The sequence below is a fragment of the Oncorhynchus gorbuscha genome, linkage group LG04 (genome assembly GCF_021184085.1).
Source record: "Oncorhynchus gorbuscha isolate QuinsamMale2020 ecotype Even-year linkage group LG04, OgorEven_v1.0, whole genome shotgun sequence".
In the NCBI taxonomy this organism is placed as follows: domain Eukaryota; kingdom Metazoa; phylum Chordata; class Actinopteri; order Salmoniformes; family Salmonidae; genus Oncorhynchus; species Oncorhynchus gorbuscha.
The window spans coordinates 17,173,458-17,191,657 of NC_060176.1; the positions used below are offsets into that span (position 1 = coordinate 17,173,458).

At 47.3% G+C, this 18,200-nt stretch overlaps 1 protein-coding gene across 11 annotated transcripts in view; it reads left to right on the top strand.

Moving 5' to 3' along the window:
* Positions 1–18,200, top strand: part of LOC124033761 — a 169,995-nt gene that overhangs the window by 133,792 nt on the left and 18,003 nt on the right. For all 11 annotated transcript variants that reach the window (XM_046346004.1, XM_046346005.1, XM_046346006.1 and 8 more), the window contains one exon: positions 576–650. In XM_046346004.1, coding sequence (XP_046201960.1) covers positions 576–580 — 5 coding nt within the window. In that variant the 3' untranslated portion in view covers positions 581–650. The remainder of the gene's footprint in view (positions 1–575; positions 651–18,200) is intronic.

Consider the following 18,200-nt stretch of genomic DNA (forward strand, 5'->3'; position numbering starts at 1 on the left):
CCTGCCTGCCTGCCTGTGTTATTTGTCTGCTTTCTCTCCATGTCACCTTTGTTGATTTTGTCTCTCTTGTCTCCGGCTCTATGCTCTCTGCTTTAATGACGCATATATCCTATCTTCAGTCACTGCTTAATCCCAGCAGTGCTGGCTCAGGAACAGATTACTGCTCCCAGACATGAGAGAAGTAAAGGGCAGGGAGGGAGAGAAAGAGAGAGCGACGCCTCTCTCTTTCCACATACAGCACATGTATGTGGAAGTGTACATGCCCACAACCCTGTCTCAGACAGAAAATTATTTTTAAAACTCCATCCACTGCTTTTGTTCATCCTCATTTGCTATGATGGACTCTGTGTACAGCCAGAGAACCATGTCCAGGTTCACTCCAACAGTCCCTCAGAGTATGCAGTGGGTTTCAGAATGGACTTTTCCCATGTTAGGATTAATCACTTTAATCAATGCCCTCTCTATCAATGTCTATCTCACCTCTAGCTCCTTTATGAGCTCAAACTGCATGTTTTTGACCTCTCATTTCCTCCCTCTCCCCCTCTCTCTTCCTCCCTCTCTCCCCCTCTCTCCAGGCTGAGGAGCAGACCCAGAAGTTCCAGGTCACGGTGTCCAGTCTGAAGAGCCAGCATGGCTGTGTTAGTCAGCAGGTACAGAGGCCCATGTGACAGACCCAATCCTAAATGTAAATGTAACCCTTTCCCCTTTGATTCCTCACATCCTACCCATACCCCATCCCTACCACACCCTGCTGTTACCATCCCTATCACACCCTGCTGTTACCATCGCTACCACACCCTGCTGTTACCATCCCTACCACACCCTGCTGTTACCATCCCTACCACACCCTGCTGTTACCATCCCTACCACACCCTGCTGTTACCATCCCTACCACACACTACTGTTACCATCCCTACCACACCCTGCTGTTACCATCCCTACGACACCCTGCTGTTACCATCCCTACCACACCCTGCTGTTACCATCCCTACCACACCCTGCTGTTACCATCCCTACCACACACTACTGTTACCATCCCTACCACACCCTGCTGTTACCATCCCTACCACACCCTGCTGTTACCATCCCTACCACACCCTGCTGTTACCATCCCTACCACACACTACTGTTACCATCCCTACCACACCCTGCTTTTACCATCCCTACCACACCCTGCTGTTACCATCCCTACCACACCCTGCTGTTACCATCCCTACCACACACTACTGTTACCATCCCTACCACACCCTGCTGTTACCATCCCTACCACACCCTGCTGTTACCATCCCTACCACATCCTGCTTGTTACCATCCCTACCACACCCTGCTGTTACCATCCCTACCACACCCTGCTGTTACCATCCCTACCACACCCTGCTGTTGCCATCCCTACAACACACCCTGCTGCTACCATCCCTACCACACCCTGCTGTTACCATCCCTACCACACACTACTGTTACCATCCCTACCACACCCTGCTGTTACCATCCCTACCACACCCTGCTGTTACCATCCCTACCACACCCTGCTGTTACCATCCCTACCACACCCTGCTGTTACCATCCCTACCACATGCTGCTGTTACCATCCCTACCACATCCTGCTGTTACCATCCCTACCACACCCTACTGTTAAAATACCTCATCACTACCACATGCTGCTGTTACCATCTCTACCACATCCTGCTGTTACCATCCCTACCACACCTTGCTGTTACCATCCCTACCACACCCTGCTGTTACCATCCCTACCACATGCTGCTGTTACCATCCCTACCACATGCTGCTGTTACCATCCCTATCACACCCTACTGTTAAAATACCTCATCACTACCACATGCTGCTGTTACCATCTCTACCACACCCTGCTGTTACCATCCCTACCACATGCTGCTGTTACCATCCCTACCACATGCTGCTGTTACCATCCCTATCACACCCTACTGTTAAAATACCTCATCACTACCACATGCTGCTGTTACCATCTCTATCACACCCTGCTGTTACCATCCCTACCACATGCTGCTGTTACCATCCCTATCACACCCTACTGTTAAAATACCTCATCACTACCACATGCTGCTGTTACCATCCCTACCACACCCTGCTGTTACCATCCCTACCACATGCTGCTGTTACCATCCCTACCACATGCTGCTGTTACCATCCCTACCACATGCTGCTGTTACCATCCCTACCACATGCTGCTGTTACCATCCCTACCACACCCTGCTGTTACCATCCCTATCACACCCTGCTGTTACCATCCCTATCACACCCTACTGTTAAAATACCTCATCACTACCACATGCTGCTGTTACCATCCCTATCACACCCTACTGTTAAAATACCTCATCACTACCACATGCTGCTGTTACCATCTCTACCACATCCTGCTGTTACCATCCCTACCACACCCTGCTGTTACCATCGCTACCACACCCTGCTGTTACCATCCCTACCACACCCTGCTGTTACCATCTCTACCACACCCTACTGTTACCATCCCTACCACACCCTGCTGTTACCATCCCTACCACACCCTGCTGTTACCATCTCTACCACACCCTGCTGTTAGCATCCCTACCACACCCTACTGTTAAAATACCTCATCACTACCACCTGCTGCTGTTACCATCCCTATCACACCCTACTGTTAAAATACCTCATCACTACCACATGCTGCTGTTACCATCCCTATCACACCCTACTGTTAAAATACCTAATCACTACCACACCCTGCTGTTACCATCTCTACCACATCCTGCTGTTACCATCTCTACCACATGCTGCTGTTACCATCCCTACCACACCCTGCTGTTACCATCCCTACCACACCCTACTGTTAAAATACCTAATCACTACCACACCCTACTGTTAAAATACCTCATCCCTACCACCTGCTGCTGTTACCATCCCTATTACACCCTGCTGTTACAATCCCTACCACACCCTGCTGTTAAAATACCTAATCCCTACCACCTGCTGCTGTTACCATCCCTATCACACCCTGCTGTTACCATCCCTATCACACCCTACTGTTAAAATACCTAATCACTACCACACCCTACTGTTAAAATACCTCATCCCTACCACCTGCTGCTGTTACCATCCCTATTACACCCTGCTGTTACAATCCCTACCACACCCTGCTGTTAAAATACCTAATCCCTACCACCTGCTGCTGTTACCATCCCTATCACACCCTGCTGTTACCATCCCTATCACACCCTACTGTTAAAATACCTAATCACTACCACACCCTACTGTTACCATCCCTATCACACCCTACTGTTAAAATACCTAATCCCTACCACACCCTACTGTTACCATCCCTATCACACCCTGCTTTTACCATCCCTATCACACCCTGCTGTTACCATCCCTATCACACCCTACTGTTAAAATACCTAATCAATACCACACCCTACTGTTACCATCCCTATCACACCCTACTGTTAAAATACCTAATCCCTACCACACCCTACTGTTACCATCCCTATCACACCCTGCTTTTACCATCCCTATCACACCCTGCTGTTACCATCCCTATCACACCCTGCTGTTACCATCCCTATCACACCCTGCTGTTACCATCCCTATCACACCCTACTGTTAAAATACCTAATCCCTATCACACCCTGCTGTTACCATCCCTATCACACCCTGCTGTTACCATCCCTATCACACCCTACTGTTAAAATACCTAATCCCTATCACACCCTGCTGTTACCATCCCTATCACACCCTGCTGTTACCATCCCTATCACACCCTGCTGTTACCATCCCTATCACACCCTACTGTTAAAATACCTAATCCCTATCACACCCTGCTGTTACCATCCCTATCACACCCTGCTGTTAAAATACCTAATCACTACCACACCCTGCTGTTACCATCTCTACCACATCCTGCTGTTACCATCTCTACCACATGCTGCTGTTACCATCCCTACCACACCCTGCTGTTACCATCCCTACCACACCCTACTGTTAAAATACCTAATCACTACCACACCCTACTGTTAAAATACCTCATCCCTACCACCTGCTGCTGTTACCATCCCTATTACACCCTGCTGTTACAATCCCTACCACACCCTGCTGTTAAAATACCTAATCCCTACCACCTGCTGCTGTTACCATCCCTATCACACCCTGCTGTTACCATCCCTACCACACCCTGCTGTTACCATCCCTATCACACCCTACTGTTAAAATACCTAATCACTACCACACCCTACTGTTACCATCCCTATCACACCCTACTGTTAAAATACCTAATCCCTACCACACCCTACTGTTACCATCCCTATCACACCCTGCTTTTACCATCCCTATCACACCCTGCTGTTACCATCCCTATCACACCCTACTGTTAAAATACCTAATCACTACCACACCCTACTGTTACCATCCCTATCACACCCTACTGTTAAAATACCTAATCCCTACCACACCCTACTGTTACCATCCCTATCACACCCTACTGTTAAAATACCTAATCCCTACCACACCCTACTGTTACCATCCCTATCACACCCTGCTTTTACCATCCCTATCACACCCTGCTGTTACCATCCCTATCACACCCTGCTGTTACCATCCCTATCACACCCTGCTGTTACCATCCCTATCACACCCTACTGTTAAAATACCTAATCCCTATCACACCCTGCTGTTACCATCCCTATCACACCCTGCTGTTACCATCCCTATCACACCCTGCTGTTACCATCCCTATCACACCCTACTGTTAAAATACCTAATCCCTATCACACCCTGCTGTTACCATCCCTATCACACCCTGCTGTTACCATCCCTATCACACCCTGCTGTTACCATCCCTATCACACCCTACTGTTAAAATACCTAATCCCTATCACACCCTGCTGTTACCATCCCTATCACACCCTGCTGTTACCATCCCTATCACACCCTACTGTTAAAATACCTAATCCCTACCACACCCTACTGTTACCATCCCTATCACACCCTGCTTTTACCATCCCTATCACACCCTGCTGTTACCATCCCTACCACAACCTGCTGTTAAAATACCTCATCACTACCACATGCTGCTGTTACCATCCCTATCACACCCTGCTGTTACCATCCCTACCACACCCTACTGTTACCATCCATATCACACCCTACTGTTAAAATACCTCATCCCTACCACCTGCTGCTGTTACCATCCCTATCACACCCTGCTGTTACCATCCCTACCACACCCTGCTTTTAAAATACCTAATCCCTACCACCTGCTGCTGTTACCATCCCTATCACACCCTGCTGTTACCATCTCTACCACACCCTACTGTTACCATCCCTATCACACCCTACTGTTAAAATACCTAATCCCTACCACACCCTACTGTTACCATCCCTATCACACCCTGCTTTTACCATCCCTATCACACCCTGCTGTTACCATCCCTATCACACCCTGCTGTTACCATCCCTATCACACCCTGCTGTTACCATCCCTATCACACCCTACTGTTAAAATACCTAATCCCTATCACACCCTGCTGTTACCATCCCTATCACACCCTGCTGTTACCATCCCTATCACACCCTGCTGTTACCATCCCTATCACACCCTGCTGTTACCATCCCTATCACACCCTACTGTTAAAATACCTAATCCCTATCACACCCTGCTGTTACCATCCCTATCACACCCTGCTGTTACCATCCCTATCACACCCTGCTGTTACCATCCCTATCACACCCTACTGTTAAAATACCTAATCCCTATCACACCCTGCTGTTACCATCCCTATCACACCCTACTGTTAAAATACCTAATCCCTACCACACCCTACTGTTACCATCCCTATCACACCCTGCTTTTACCATCCCTATCACACCCTGCTGTTACCATCCCTACCACAACCTGCTGTTAAAATACCTCATCACTACCACATGCTGCTGTTACCATCCCTATCACACCCTGCTGTTACCATCCCTACCACACCCTACTGTTACCATCCATATCACACCCTACTGTTAAAATACCTCATCCCTACCACCTGCTGCTGTTACCATCCCTATCACACCCTGCTGTTACCATCCCTACCACACCCTGCTTTTAAAATACCTAATCCCTACCACCTGCTGCTGTTACCATCCCTATCACACCCTGCTGTTACCATCTCTACCACACCCTGCTGTTACCATCCCTACCACACCCTACTGTTAAAATACCTCATCACTACCACCTGCTGTTGTTACCATCCCTATCACACCCTACTGTTAAAATACCTAATCACTACCACACCCTGCTGTTACCATCTCTACCACATCCTGCTGTTACCATCCCTACCACACCCTACTGTTACCATCCCTACCACACCCTACTGTTAAAATACCTAATCACTACCACACCCTGCTGTTACCATCCCTACCACACCCTGCTGTTACCATCCCTACCACACCCTACTGTTAAAATACCTAATCACTACCACACCCTGCTGTTACCATCCCTACCACACCCTGCTGTTACCATCCCTACCACACCCTACTGTTACCATCCCTACCACACCCTACTGTTAAAATACCTAATCACTACCACACCCTACTGTTAAAATACCTCATCCCTACCACATGCTGCTGTTACCATCCCTATCACACCCTACTGTTACCATCCCTACCACACCCTGCTGTTAAAATACCTAATCCCTACCACCTGCTGCTGTTACCATCCCTATCACACCCTGCTGTTACCATCCCTACCACACCCTGCTGTTAAAATACCCAATCTCTACCACCTGCTGCTGTTACCATCCCTATCACACCCTGCTGTTACCATCCCTACCACACCCTGCTGTTAAAATACCCAATCCCTACCAAATGCTGCTGTTACCATCCCTATCACACCCTACTGTTACCATCCCTATCACACCCTACTGTTACCATCCCTATCACACCCTACTGTTAAAATACCTAATCACTACCACATGCTGCTGTTACCATCCCTATCACACCCTGCTTTTACCATCCCTATCACACCCTGCTGTTACCATCCCTATCACACCCTACTGTTAAAATACCTAATCACTACCACACCCTGCTGTTAAAAAACCTCATCACTATCACATGCTGCTGTTACCATCCCTATCACACCCTGCTGTTACCATCCCTATCACACCCTGCTGTTAAAATACCCAATCCCTACCAAATGCTGCTGTTACCATCCCTATCACACCCTACTGTTACCATCCCTATCACACCCTACTGTTACCATCCCTATCACACCCTACTGTTAAAATACCTAATCACTACCACATGCTGCTGTTACCATCCCTATCACACCCTGCTTTTACCATCCCTATCACACCCTGCTGTTACCATCCCTATCACACCCTACTGTTAAAATACCTAATCCCTATCACACCCTGCTGTTACCATCCCTATCACACCCTACTGTTAAAATACCTAATCCCTACCACACCCTGCTGTTACCATCCCTATCACACCCTGCTTTTACCATCCCTATCACACCCTACTGTTAAAATACCTAATCCCTACCACACCCTACTGTTACCATCCCTATCACACCCTGCTGTTACCATCCCTACCACACCCTGCTGTTACCATCCCTATCACACCCTACTGGTAAAATAACTAATCCCTACCACATGCTGCTGTATCCATCCCTATCACACCCTACTGTTAAAATTCTAATCACTACCACACCCTGCTGTTACCATCCCTACCACACCCTGCTGTTACCATTCCTACCACACCCTGCTGTTACCATCCCTACCACACCCTGCTTTTACCATCCCTACCACACCCTGCTGTTACCATTCCTACCACACCCTGCTGTTACCATCCCTACCACACCCTGCTGTTACCATTCCTACCACACCCTGCTGTTACCATTCCTACCACACCCTGCTGTTACCATCCCTACCACACCCTACTGTTAAAATACCTAATCCCCTCCACACCCTGCTGTTACCATCCCTACCACACCCTGTTGTTACCATCCCTGCCACACACTGCTGTTACCATCCCTACCACACCCTGCTGTTAAAATACCTAATCCCTTCCACACCCTGCTGTTACCATCCCTACCACACCCTGCTGTTACCATCCCTACCACATCCTGCTGTTACCATTCCTACCACACCCTGCTGTTACCATCCCTACCACACCCTACTGTTAAAATACCTAATCCCTTCCACACCCTGCTGTTACCATCCCTACCACACCCTGCTGTTACCATCCCTACCACATCCTGCTGTTACCATCCCTATCACACCCTGCTTTTACCTTTTGTGTTGCCTTTTTCCATTCTCACTGTTTCTGAACAAATACGTCATTTATTGAGGATTTTTGTCTTATGAAACATGTCTTTTCTTATATAACATTAATACCTTGTGAAACATGTCTTTGTTTGATCTCTCTCTCACTCTATGTGTTGTCTATCACACACACACATCCCCAGCTCAGCTTGTTTCAGACTCCATGCGGCTTGTCATGTATTTCACAGACTGTGAAACATGAAGGATCAGCTGCCATTTAGGACCTATCTGTCTGTCTGTCTCCCTCTGACACACACAGTGTGCACGCACCTACACACAACACACACACACACACACACTCTCTGTTGGCGCTGTCCAGGCCTGTGGAGATTACAGGAGCGTGGGGTCTGAGTGAGCGAGCCCCTTCCTCAGCCCGGCTGCCCTGGGGATTAATTAACACTCCAGCCCAATCCTGCTCCACCAGCCCCATCCTGCTCCACCAGCCCCATCCTGCTCCACCAGCCCCATCCTGCTCCACCAGCCCCATCCTGCTCCAGTAGTTCCATCCTGCCCCAGCAGCTCCATCCTGCCCCAGCAGCTCTATCCTGCTCCAGCAGCTCTATCCTGCCCCAGCAGCTCTATCCTGCCCCAGCAGCTCCATCCTGCCCCAGCAGCTCCATCCTGCCCCAGCAGCTCTATCCTGCTCCAGCAGCCCCATCCTGCCCCAGCAGCTCCATCCTGCCTCAGCAGCTCCATCCTCCCCCAGCAGCTCCATCCTGCCCGAGCAGCTCTATCCTGCTCCAGCAGCTCTATCCTGCTCCAGCAGCTCCAGGTGTAAATAATTGGGAGTTGTGCAAACCCAAATGGTCTCCTCTGTAACTGGGCTGGTTGCTGAACCTGCCTGCTGGCATCACGCGGGCCCCTCCCAGGTTAGATGACTGTTAGGGCCAGGCGGACAGCGAATGATTGCTAATAAAACATTTGATTGAGAGGAGAACAGAGTAAGAACCATAAACATCCTGGATTCTGCCCTTTCATTTTGCCACATCTCCAGAGAATTGGTTTTGCTGTGCCGCAGAGCGACTCACACACAAGCAGTTAGTTGTCTTCCCTAGGACTGGAATTTAATTTAGTGTGTGTGCGTGTGTACGAGCTCATGTGCATGTGGGTACGGGTGTAATGCGGTGTGCGTATTTTATACTTTCCTATTTTATAGAAATGAGCCAGGGTTTTTCTAGGTTTGAAATCTCCCGTCCCTATAGGTGCAGCAGTGCTGCTACAGATAAGGAGAGAAAACAGTCATTTCATACTGCAGTGGGGAAATTACCATAGAGTTACCAAGATGGCCACTGCAGAGCTGTGAATGCACTGCTGAGCCCTCTGCAATCTCCCCTCATTCTGCTCTTTGTGTTACATGTTTGTGAGGCAGGTCTGTAGTGATGAGCTATTGTACAGGCTAGTGTTTAGCTTCTGTGTTTGACTACAGGATGTGGCTCTTCTACAGTCATTTACCAGCATGTTGTGGTCTCTTTATGTTAGAGATATTGTATGGCGGTTATTGACAGTGTCTTGGTAGGGCACATACTGTATGGCTGGTTGCTGTTGCTGAGTGAACCTGAGAGGCTGTTATGCTTACTGGAATGTATTTCTACTACAGTATTCTGCATGGATGCATGGGATTGATGGGTCTTGTTGGTGTGTGTTGCCAGTGTGTTGGACAAATGTGCATTCCTGGTGTGTGTTTAAGGTGCTCTATGATTGCTGGGTTGGGTATATAGCTGATACAGTATAGACCACTATGTTTAATGCTGGTGTATGTTGGTTCTGTGCAGGGTGTATAAAATGCATAATGGGTGTGTTGGGGTAGTTGAGCATCTGAGGGGGTTATATACCATCAGTGTGGTGGGGTGTTGGTGTGGTTGGGTGTAACACCGGTGTATTGGGGTGTGTGGGGTATATACTGTAATAACCATGTATTGGGGAGTGGGGCTGGGTTATGATGAAAGGGTTAGAAGCATATATCAGACTCCAGCCCAGGCAGAACTAATAAAAGGCCAACCATGTTGAAGCTCCTCTGCTTCTGGCAACAGCGCTGCTTTTTACTGCCGCTCTGACAGCAAGATAAAGTGCTCATCCAATTAGAAAAATATTTGGTCACCTACCTACCATTGGAGCTTGGGCTTTTATTTTTCAAGCCATTTGATCCGGAATCCCTGCTATTTTTATTGTATGTTTTCCTACCATTGTGTATATACATTTTATTGCGCAGCCATGGAATGTTGATGAACCATTTACCATGTAGTTATGTAGTGAATGTTGTCTGTCTCAGTGTGGTTTCTAATGAAGGGTGGGGCTGAAGGCACTGCTACATAGTGTAGGTCTGTGTATAGTATGGTGGTGTGTGGGTTTACATTCTGTTAGGTTTTTGTGTTGGTGTCGGCTATGTTTGGGCTGAGAGGATTTTAGTCATCTCTGTCATTTGTCCATTTCCTGTGCAGGGCTCTGTACATGTATACATCGCCATCTCTGCTTAAGAATACTGATGTATTTTTTCCAGTGCATTAAAATTAAATTCTCTCTTGTTGTAAAAAGAGGCACATGTTAAAAATAATTGGATGTGGGAGAGAACAAAGGGCTGCCTCTCGTTCCCTCCCTGCACACCCCAGCTAGGCGTTAATACCAAGCCAGCCACATTGTTCTGCCGTCTGCAGCCATCCCCCCAGCCAGACACTCAGCGCTGGAGAAGTCACTTTTAATGTCTGATAATCAAGGTGAATTTTCAAAAAGCTGCCATTTTCAAACGATGGTGTATATATTACATGGAGATGGAATTTGAGGAGGGGAGGGGCTCTGCTGGGAGAGAGGCAGAGCCTCGGCCATGCACAGTGGAAGAGAGACACCTAATGGCCACGATAGGAACTGCAGGCAGGTTGTGCTCTGTTGGCAATCAATGGAGGAAGGCGGTTGTCAGTTCACTGTCAGTCATGTGTTGTTGTGCTGTGTAATTTGCTTTGTCTGTGGTAGAGTATTTGTGTTCCACAAGTTCAGGTTGAACAATAGCTTTCAGCGATTCCTATTTTCTCAAGGAGCCATTCACTAGGAATGTCCTTGTATCCTCCAAACATTCATGTACATTTGACTCATATACAGACAGAGTATATAGAGATCTATTATTAAATATAGTATGTCCATGTATATGTGTCTTCATCCGCTCTTCTCAGTAATTGTGTTGGAGCATTGCAGGGGAGACTGAGGCCACCGAGATAGGAGTTGGGGGGCTCCATTTCTCAGGCGTGGTGCAGGGGCTCATCTCCCCCCGCCTTTCTCCCCCACGCCGATCTAAGGTAGGATTATTTCTCCTCCGCTCTGCCGCACCATATATCCCAGGTCTGCAGTTCCCCCTCGCCACTGTCATTTTTCACGGCGTGTTTTCGGGTGCAGCATTGCGCGGTGGCACTGTGCCTATGCAAAATGTTAAGGAGGTGAATATATGCAGCGTGTAGAATGTAATAAGTGTACATTTATTTTCTGCGGTGGTGATTTACGGGTGTTTCCGGTGCTTGGGAAAAAGAGGGCAGCAGTGTATCTTAATGAACATGACTGCTGCGTATGCACTCACCTCTGAGGCTTTTTTACACACCGGAGACACAATATTATCCAGTTGATAGAGAGGGTTTGGACGTTTTTTATGATGTGTATAAATTAAATGCCCCGATTCCAGCATGGTATTTTTTTTGTTTACAGATGGTGATGTTCGGTGTTGGCTTGGTTAAATACCAATCTAATGGCACCTTGTCTGGCAGTGAGGCAGAATTTAGTATATTTAGGATAGCTGTAGGGCTCGGACCCTGCCATTCTGATTGCCCATCCTGGTCCACCTGTGTTCCTACACCCCCTATAGAGCCCCCTGTGTCTTTAACCTGCACACACACTGACACACACACACAATCCCCCTCCCATCTCCAGTCCTGTCCCCCTGAGTGAGATCTGATGGAGCCATGTAAAGAGGTTTAAAATAAAAACACTAACACAAACACACATGGTTGATGGAACCCTGAAATGGACATTATACTCTGAGGGGAAGTAGATCTAATCCCATGAAACAGTAGGCTTTAAATGTATTCTGTGCTCTGAGCCTTGTGGTGCGAACCTCCCTCTGTGAGACCACCACTGAGTAGAACAAAAAAAATCTAATCAAACAATGTTTTTTCAGAAGTAAATGCTAGTGTAGAAGCTTTTGGTCCAGTGTGGCTGATGCTGTTCATTGATTAGCTCAGCTATGTGGGTTTGTTTTAACATTTCTGGCCTCAAAAGACTGACTTAATGCACCCCGGAAGAAAAACGAGGACAACGTCTCAGGCGTGTCCCGCTCTTTCAGTGTGTCTGTGTGTGCGCGCGCAAAAGCCTCTTCTTGTACACTGTCAAAAGCATGAAGTGTTTTTCAATGGGACACTGTTGTTGGTGGCTGAGCTCTATGTCTCTCCCATTCTAGTAGTATTTAGATTTCATATGTGCGTTATACTCCTCATCTCTTCCCCATTCTCCCGTTGGTCTTTGTGAAGTGGGAAGATTTTCCATTGTTAATTTGCTCCTTTCTCTCTCCTTTTCTATGCTGGTCTCAGAACATTTTTTTCTCTCTGAGTAGACTATGTACAACAATGTATTCTGATATTTGCTACAACTCCATGGCTTGGTTTCTATAGGATTCTTTTCTCATACTGGCTTTGTATTGGTGTTTGAAGTTGTGTTTTAGTGGTGTGCCTGAGTGTTTGTCTCGTGGTCGTCGTGGGTTTCTGTGGTTTAGCAGAGACACTGTGTGTGTGACAGTTGAGACAGACGTGGACCCATGACACAAACCACTACAGTCAGCGTGTACATCAGAGTGACCTTCCGGACCAGGCTGGAGTTCACATACGAGCTTTTTCTCCTGGAAGTACAGAAGCTATTAGATGTAATGGCGATGTTGTTGTCTTTTATATTTCCTATCTGCTAGAATTCATTGATAGTTTGATAATGCAGGGGTTCACTGAGTGCAAGAACTCTAACCATATGATAAGATATTGGCAACGTGTTTGAAGGCTGGTGGTTTTATTTGGTACATGAGTGTATTATTTGTTCCTGGCACTGTTATGTTTCATTGCTTGGCTAGAGGGCATGCTTCCAAAGTGTTGTTCTCAGCTGTAGTGGAGAGTAAAGAAGGGAGAATGAGGAGAGGACTGGGGCTGGGGGCACTCTGATGGAGGGAGGAGTGTGGAAAGATGAAGATAGGGAGCGTTGTTTTGCCAGGCCAGTGTGGCAGAGCTGTTGTGTCTGGCCCTGTGCCAGCCTGGGCAGTGTGCCCACGGGGAGGCAGTGTGTAGCCAGCGCTGTGCCACATACAGAGAGGCATAGAGACAAAGAGAGAGGCTGGTAAGAGGACTGACTGACTGTCAGGGGAGTCTGGGTTGAAGTGACACTCCCCCCTGGGGTGTGATGGGTGGGCAGGACCAGCGAGAGAGAGAGAGACTCACATATCTATTGGGTGAAATACCATAGTGTGCCATCACAGCAGCAAGATATGTGACCTGTTGCCACTAGAAAAGACGAACCAGTGCAGAACAAACACCTTTGTAAATACAACCCACATTTATTTTCACTTTTGTACTTTAACTATTTGCACATACTGTGGGGCAAAAAAGTATTTAGTCAGCCACCAATTGTGCAAGTTCTCCCACTTAAAAATATGAGAGAGGCTTGTAATTTTCATCGTAGGTACACTTCAACTATGACAGACAAAATGAGAAGAAAAGAAATCCAGAAAATCACATTGTAGGATTTTTAATGAATTTATTTGCAAATGATGATGGAAAATAAGTATTTGGTCAATAACAAAAGTTTATCTCAATACTTTGTTATATACCTTTTTTGGCAATGACAGAGGTCAAACGTTTTCTGTAAGTCTTCACAAGGTTTTCACACACTGTTGCTGGTATTTTGGCCCATTCCTCCATGCAGATCTCCTCTAGAGCAGTGATGTTTTGGGGCTGTTGCTAGGCAACACAGGCTTTCAACTCCCCCCAAAGATTTTCTATGGGGTTGACATCTGGAGAATGGCTAGGCCACTCCAGGACCTTGAAATGCTTCTTACGAAGCCACTCCTCCGTTGCCCGGGCAGTGTGTTTGGGATCATTGTCATGCTGAAAGACCCAGCCACATTTCATCTTCAATACCCTTGCTGATGGAAGGAGGTTTTCACTCAAAATCTCACGATACATGGCCCCATTCATTCTTTCCTTTACACGGATCAGTCGTCCTGGTCCCTTTGCAGAAAAACAGCCCCAAAGCATGATGTTTCCACCCCCATGCTTCACAGTAGGTATGGTGTTCTTTGGATGCAACTCAGCATTCTTTGTCCTCCAAACACGACAAGTCGAGTTTTTACCAAAAAGTACTATTTTGGTTTCATCTGACCATATGACATTCTCCCAATCTTCTTCTGGATCGTCCAAATGCTCTCTAGCAAACTTCAGATGGGCCTGGACATGTACTGGCTCAAGCAGGGGGACACGTCTGGCACTGCAGGATTTGAGTCCCTGGCGGCGTAGTGTGTTACTGATGGTAGGCTTTGTTACTTTGGTCCCAGCTCTCTGCAGGTCATTCACTAGGTCCTCCCGTGTGTTTCTGGGACTTTTGCTCACCGTTCTTGTGATCATTTTTACCCCACGTGGTGAGATCTTGCGTGGAGCCCCAGATCGAGGGAGATTATCAGTGGTCTTGTATGTCTTCCATTTCCTAATAATTGCTCCCACAGTTGATTTCTTCAAACCAAGCTGCTTACCTATTGCAGATTCAGTTTTCCCAGCCTGGTGCAGGTCTACAATTTTGTTTCTGGTGTCCTTTGACAGCTCTTGTGTCTTGGCCATAGTGGAGTTTGGAGTGTGACTGTTTGAGGTTGTGGACAGGTGTCTTTTATACTGATAACAAGTTCAAACAGGTGCCATTAATACAGGTAACAAGTGGAGGACAGTGGAGCCTCTTAAAGAAGAAGTTACAGGTCTGTGAGAGCCAGAAATCTTGCTTGTTTGTAGGTGACCAAATACTTATTTTCCACCATAATTTGCAAATAAATTCATTAAAAATCCTACAATGTGATTTTCTGGATTTTCTTCTCTCATTTTGTCTGTCATAGTTGAAGTGTACCTATGATGAAAAATACAGGCCTCTCATATTTTTAAGTGGGAGAATTTGCACAATTGGTGGCTGACTAAATACTTTTTTGCCCCACTGTAATATGACATTTGAAATGTCTTTATTCTTCTGGACCTTTTGTGAGTTTAGTGGCTATTTCACTTGCTTTGGAAATGTAAACATATGTTTCCCATGCCGTTAATGCCTTTCAATTGAATTGCATTGAGAGGAGAGAGAAATGGCTGATGTTGGATAGTGCCATGTCATTATGTGCCTTAGCAACTCCATGGACATCATTGCCTATTTAGTGTCTGTGCATTTTTCGTTAATCTCCAATGCATGAAACATATGCAGACTGTAGTGGACAATGGGGATTTTGAGCAATTAATGCTATTTATGCAGTCGTTTATAGTCTCAAATAATACGGCTGGTAGTCTGTTCAGAGGTTGTTGTTTTTCATTCACTCAGTTGTTTCTCCTTTCTCAGTGTCAATGCTTGAATAAACAGATGCTTCATGGGTAAAATGCTATCTCCCTGGTATGTGTGCATTTAAATAGTGTTTGCTTTTCAAAACCCTATCCCTCCTTTCCCCCTCTTTTCCCTCTCTCCGTTTCCCTCTCCCCCTCTCCACTCCTCTTTTCCCTCTCTCCGTTTCCCTCTGCCCCTCTCCACTCCTCTTTTCCCTCTCTCCGTTTCCCTCTCCCCCTCTCCACTCCTCTTTGTATCCTTAAAATATTCTGCACATCCCGCAGCAGTTCCGCATCGCAGATATCCCTAATATAATCTATGTGTCTGAATACTAATTTATACCGTCAGGATAAAATAAATAGTCTACAGTTAATCATGGGGAGCCGGCTCCTGGCCTGGCCCAATGATTTATGAAGTGCGCGTAGGCATTCTGCTACACATTTTTCTTAATTTATTTTAATCTGTCTTTCAATACATTTTCCTGGAAACGTCTTAATGATGTCAGAGGTCTGTGTCAATGACCCTGGCTCAGGGAGCAGTGCTCTGGTGGTGGAGAGGTAGGGGTGGGGGGGTCCTGCCAGACAAGGGCACTTTCAGGCACACCCCTTCACCCCTCCCTCCCACCTCCCCTCTCCACACACCACCTCGGTTTCATTTGCAGCCTTGGTGTCTGTCTGTGTGGTTGTCTGTGCGTCCATTTGTCTTTCTGTCTGTATGCCTTGCTGTCTGTGTGTCCATGTGTCTGTCTGTTTCTCCTATCAGCATTTCTCCTATCATTCCCCTCATGACTGTGTGTCCATGTGTTTTCTGTGGGGGCTCCTGTTCCACTAGACTTCTCTCTTGTTTATTTAGCTGTCTGGTCCTGTGTGAGCAGTAAGATACAGTAACGTAGCAGTAAGGTTCTGGGTAATCCATACCTCTGTGTGGTCAGAGCTGTTAGCCAGGCCAGGGGCTGGAGGTGGGTGGTTGGTGATGCTGGGGATGGTCCACCAGGGGAGAGAGAGCCCCTAGCTCCCTCCCAGACAGCAAAACACTTCACATGATTAGATGCATTTTCTCCACCCTTTCTTCTCCTCTCAAATTAAAGCCGATGCCTCCTCCTACTTGTTATGCGCTGTCGACCTCCGACAATTAGCGCGAAGCGTGCCCGACGTGACGCTCGGAGAGCCCTGGTAGGGAGCAGGCGGGCAGGCGCTGAGCCTCTGCCCTAACCACGTCCGTCCGTCTGCCAGCTTCCCAGACAGACAGAGGCAGCACACAGCTCATCAGAGCAGGGCCCCATTAGGGACATCCACACATCTCTCTGCATCAGGATGCTCTCATTTACCTCCTCCAGATCCTACCATTCATCTCCTCTGAAAAAAAAAAGATCTCCCATCAAGCGGCCAAGCATGGCTGGCTGCAGTGGCTATCCTGAAAGAGGAAAAAGAATGATTTAATTTTGTCTCCTTTTTGTCTCAGTGGTCTACTCACTTTGTTCATACACACATCATTACACACAGAGGCCTGGTTTTCATCTCGCGGCCAGGCAGGCTGAGGCTGAGATCAGGGCTCTAAGTTAGCCATGCGGCCGCAACCAGGCTATCGCTGCAGATCAATACCTGTGGTCAGGACGGAGCACGCCGTGCTTTGCTGTGCTATGCCTCCTAAATAGGCCCTGCAGGTCCCACTATAAAACACCTCACAGGCCAGCCTGGCGGACCCATAAATCCATACCGTTTTTTCCTTTCTATTGGAGCCAAGAGTAGCTGGGCTGGGTTAGGATAGCGTGGTCCATGAGCTGGGTTATGATAGTGTGGTATCGTGGTGAGGGAGTATGACACTAGGGTGGTTCCAGCTGTTAATCTGTATCCTTAGAGACCTATAATCAATAAGCATTGGCCAGGGAAAGGACAGGTTGGGATTTGTGTTGTGTCTTTGGAAAATAAACATACACTCCTTGATTTGGGCCAGAACAAGCACACTTGTTTAGTTCTTGTGTTGGGATCGCTAGTCTGGAGTGTTTTACTGTGGACTGGGTTACAGGGCTGGATGGTGCTAGTATCAAATCAAATCAAACTTTATTTGTCACGTGCGCAGAATACAACAGGTGTAGTAGACCTTACAGTGAAATTCTTACTTACAGGCTCTAACCAATAGTGCAAAAAAAGGTGTTAGGGCAATGCTGGGCTACAGCAGGGCTGGATTGTTCTAGTATGCTGGACTACAGCAGGGCTGGATTGTTCTAGTATGCTGGACTACAGCAGGGCTGGATTGTGCTAGTATGCTGGACTAAAGCAGGGCTGGATTGTGCCAGTATGCTGGGCT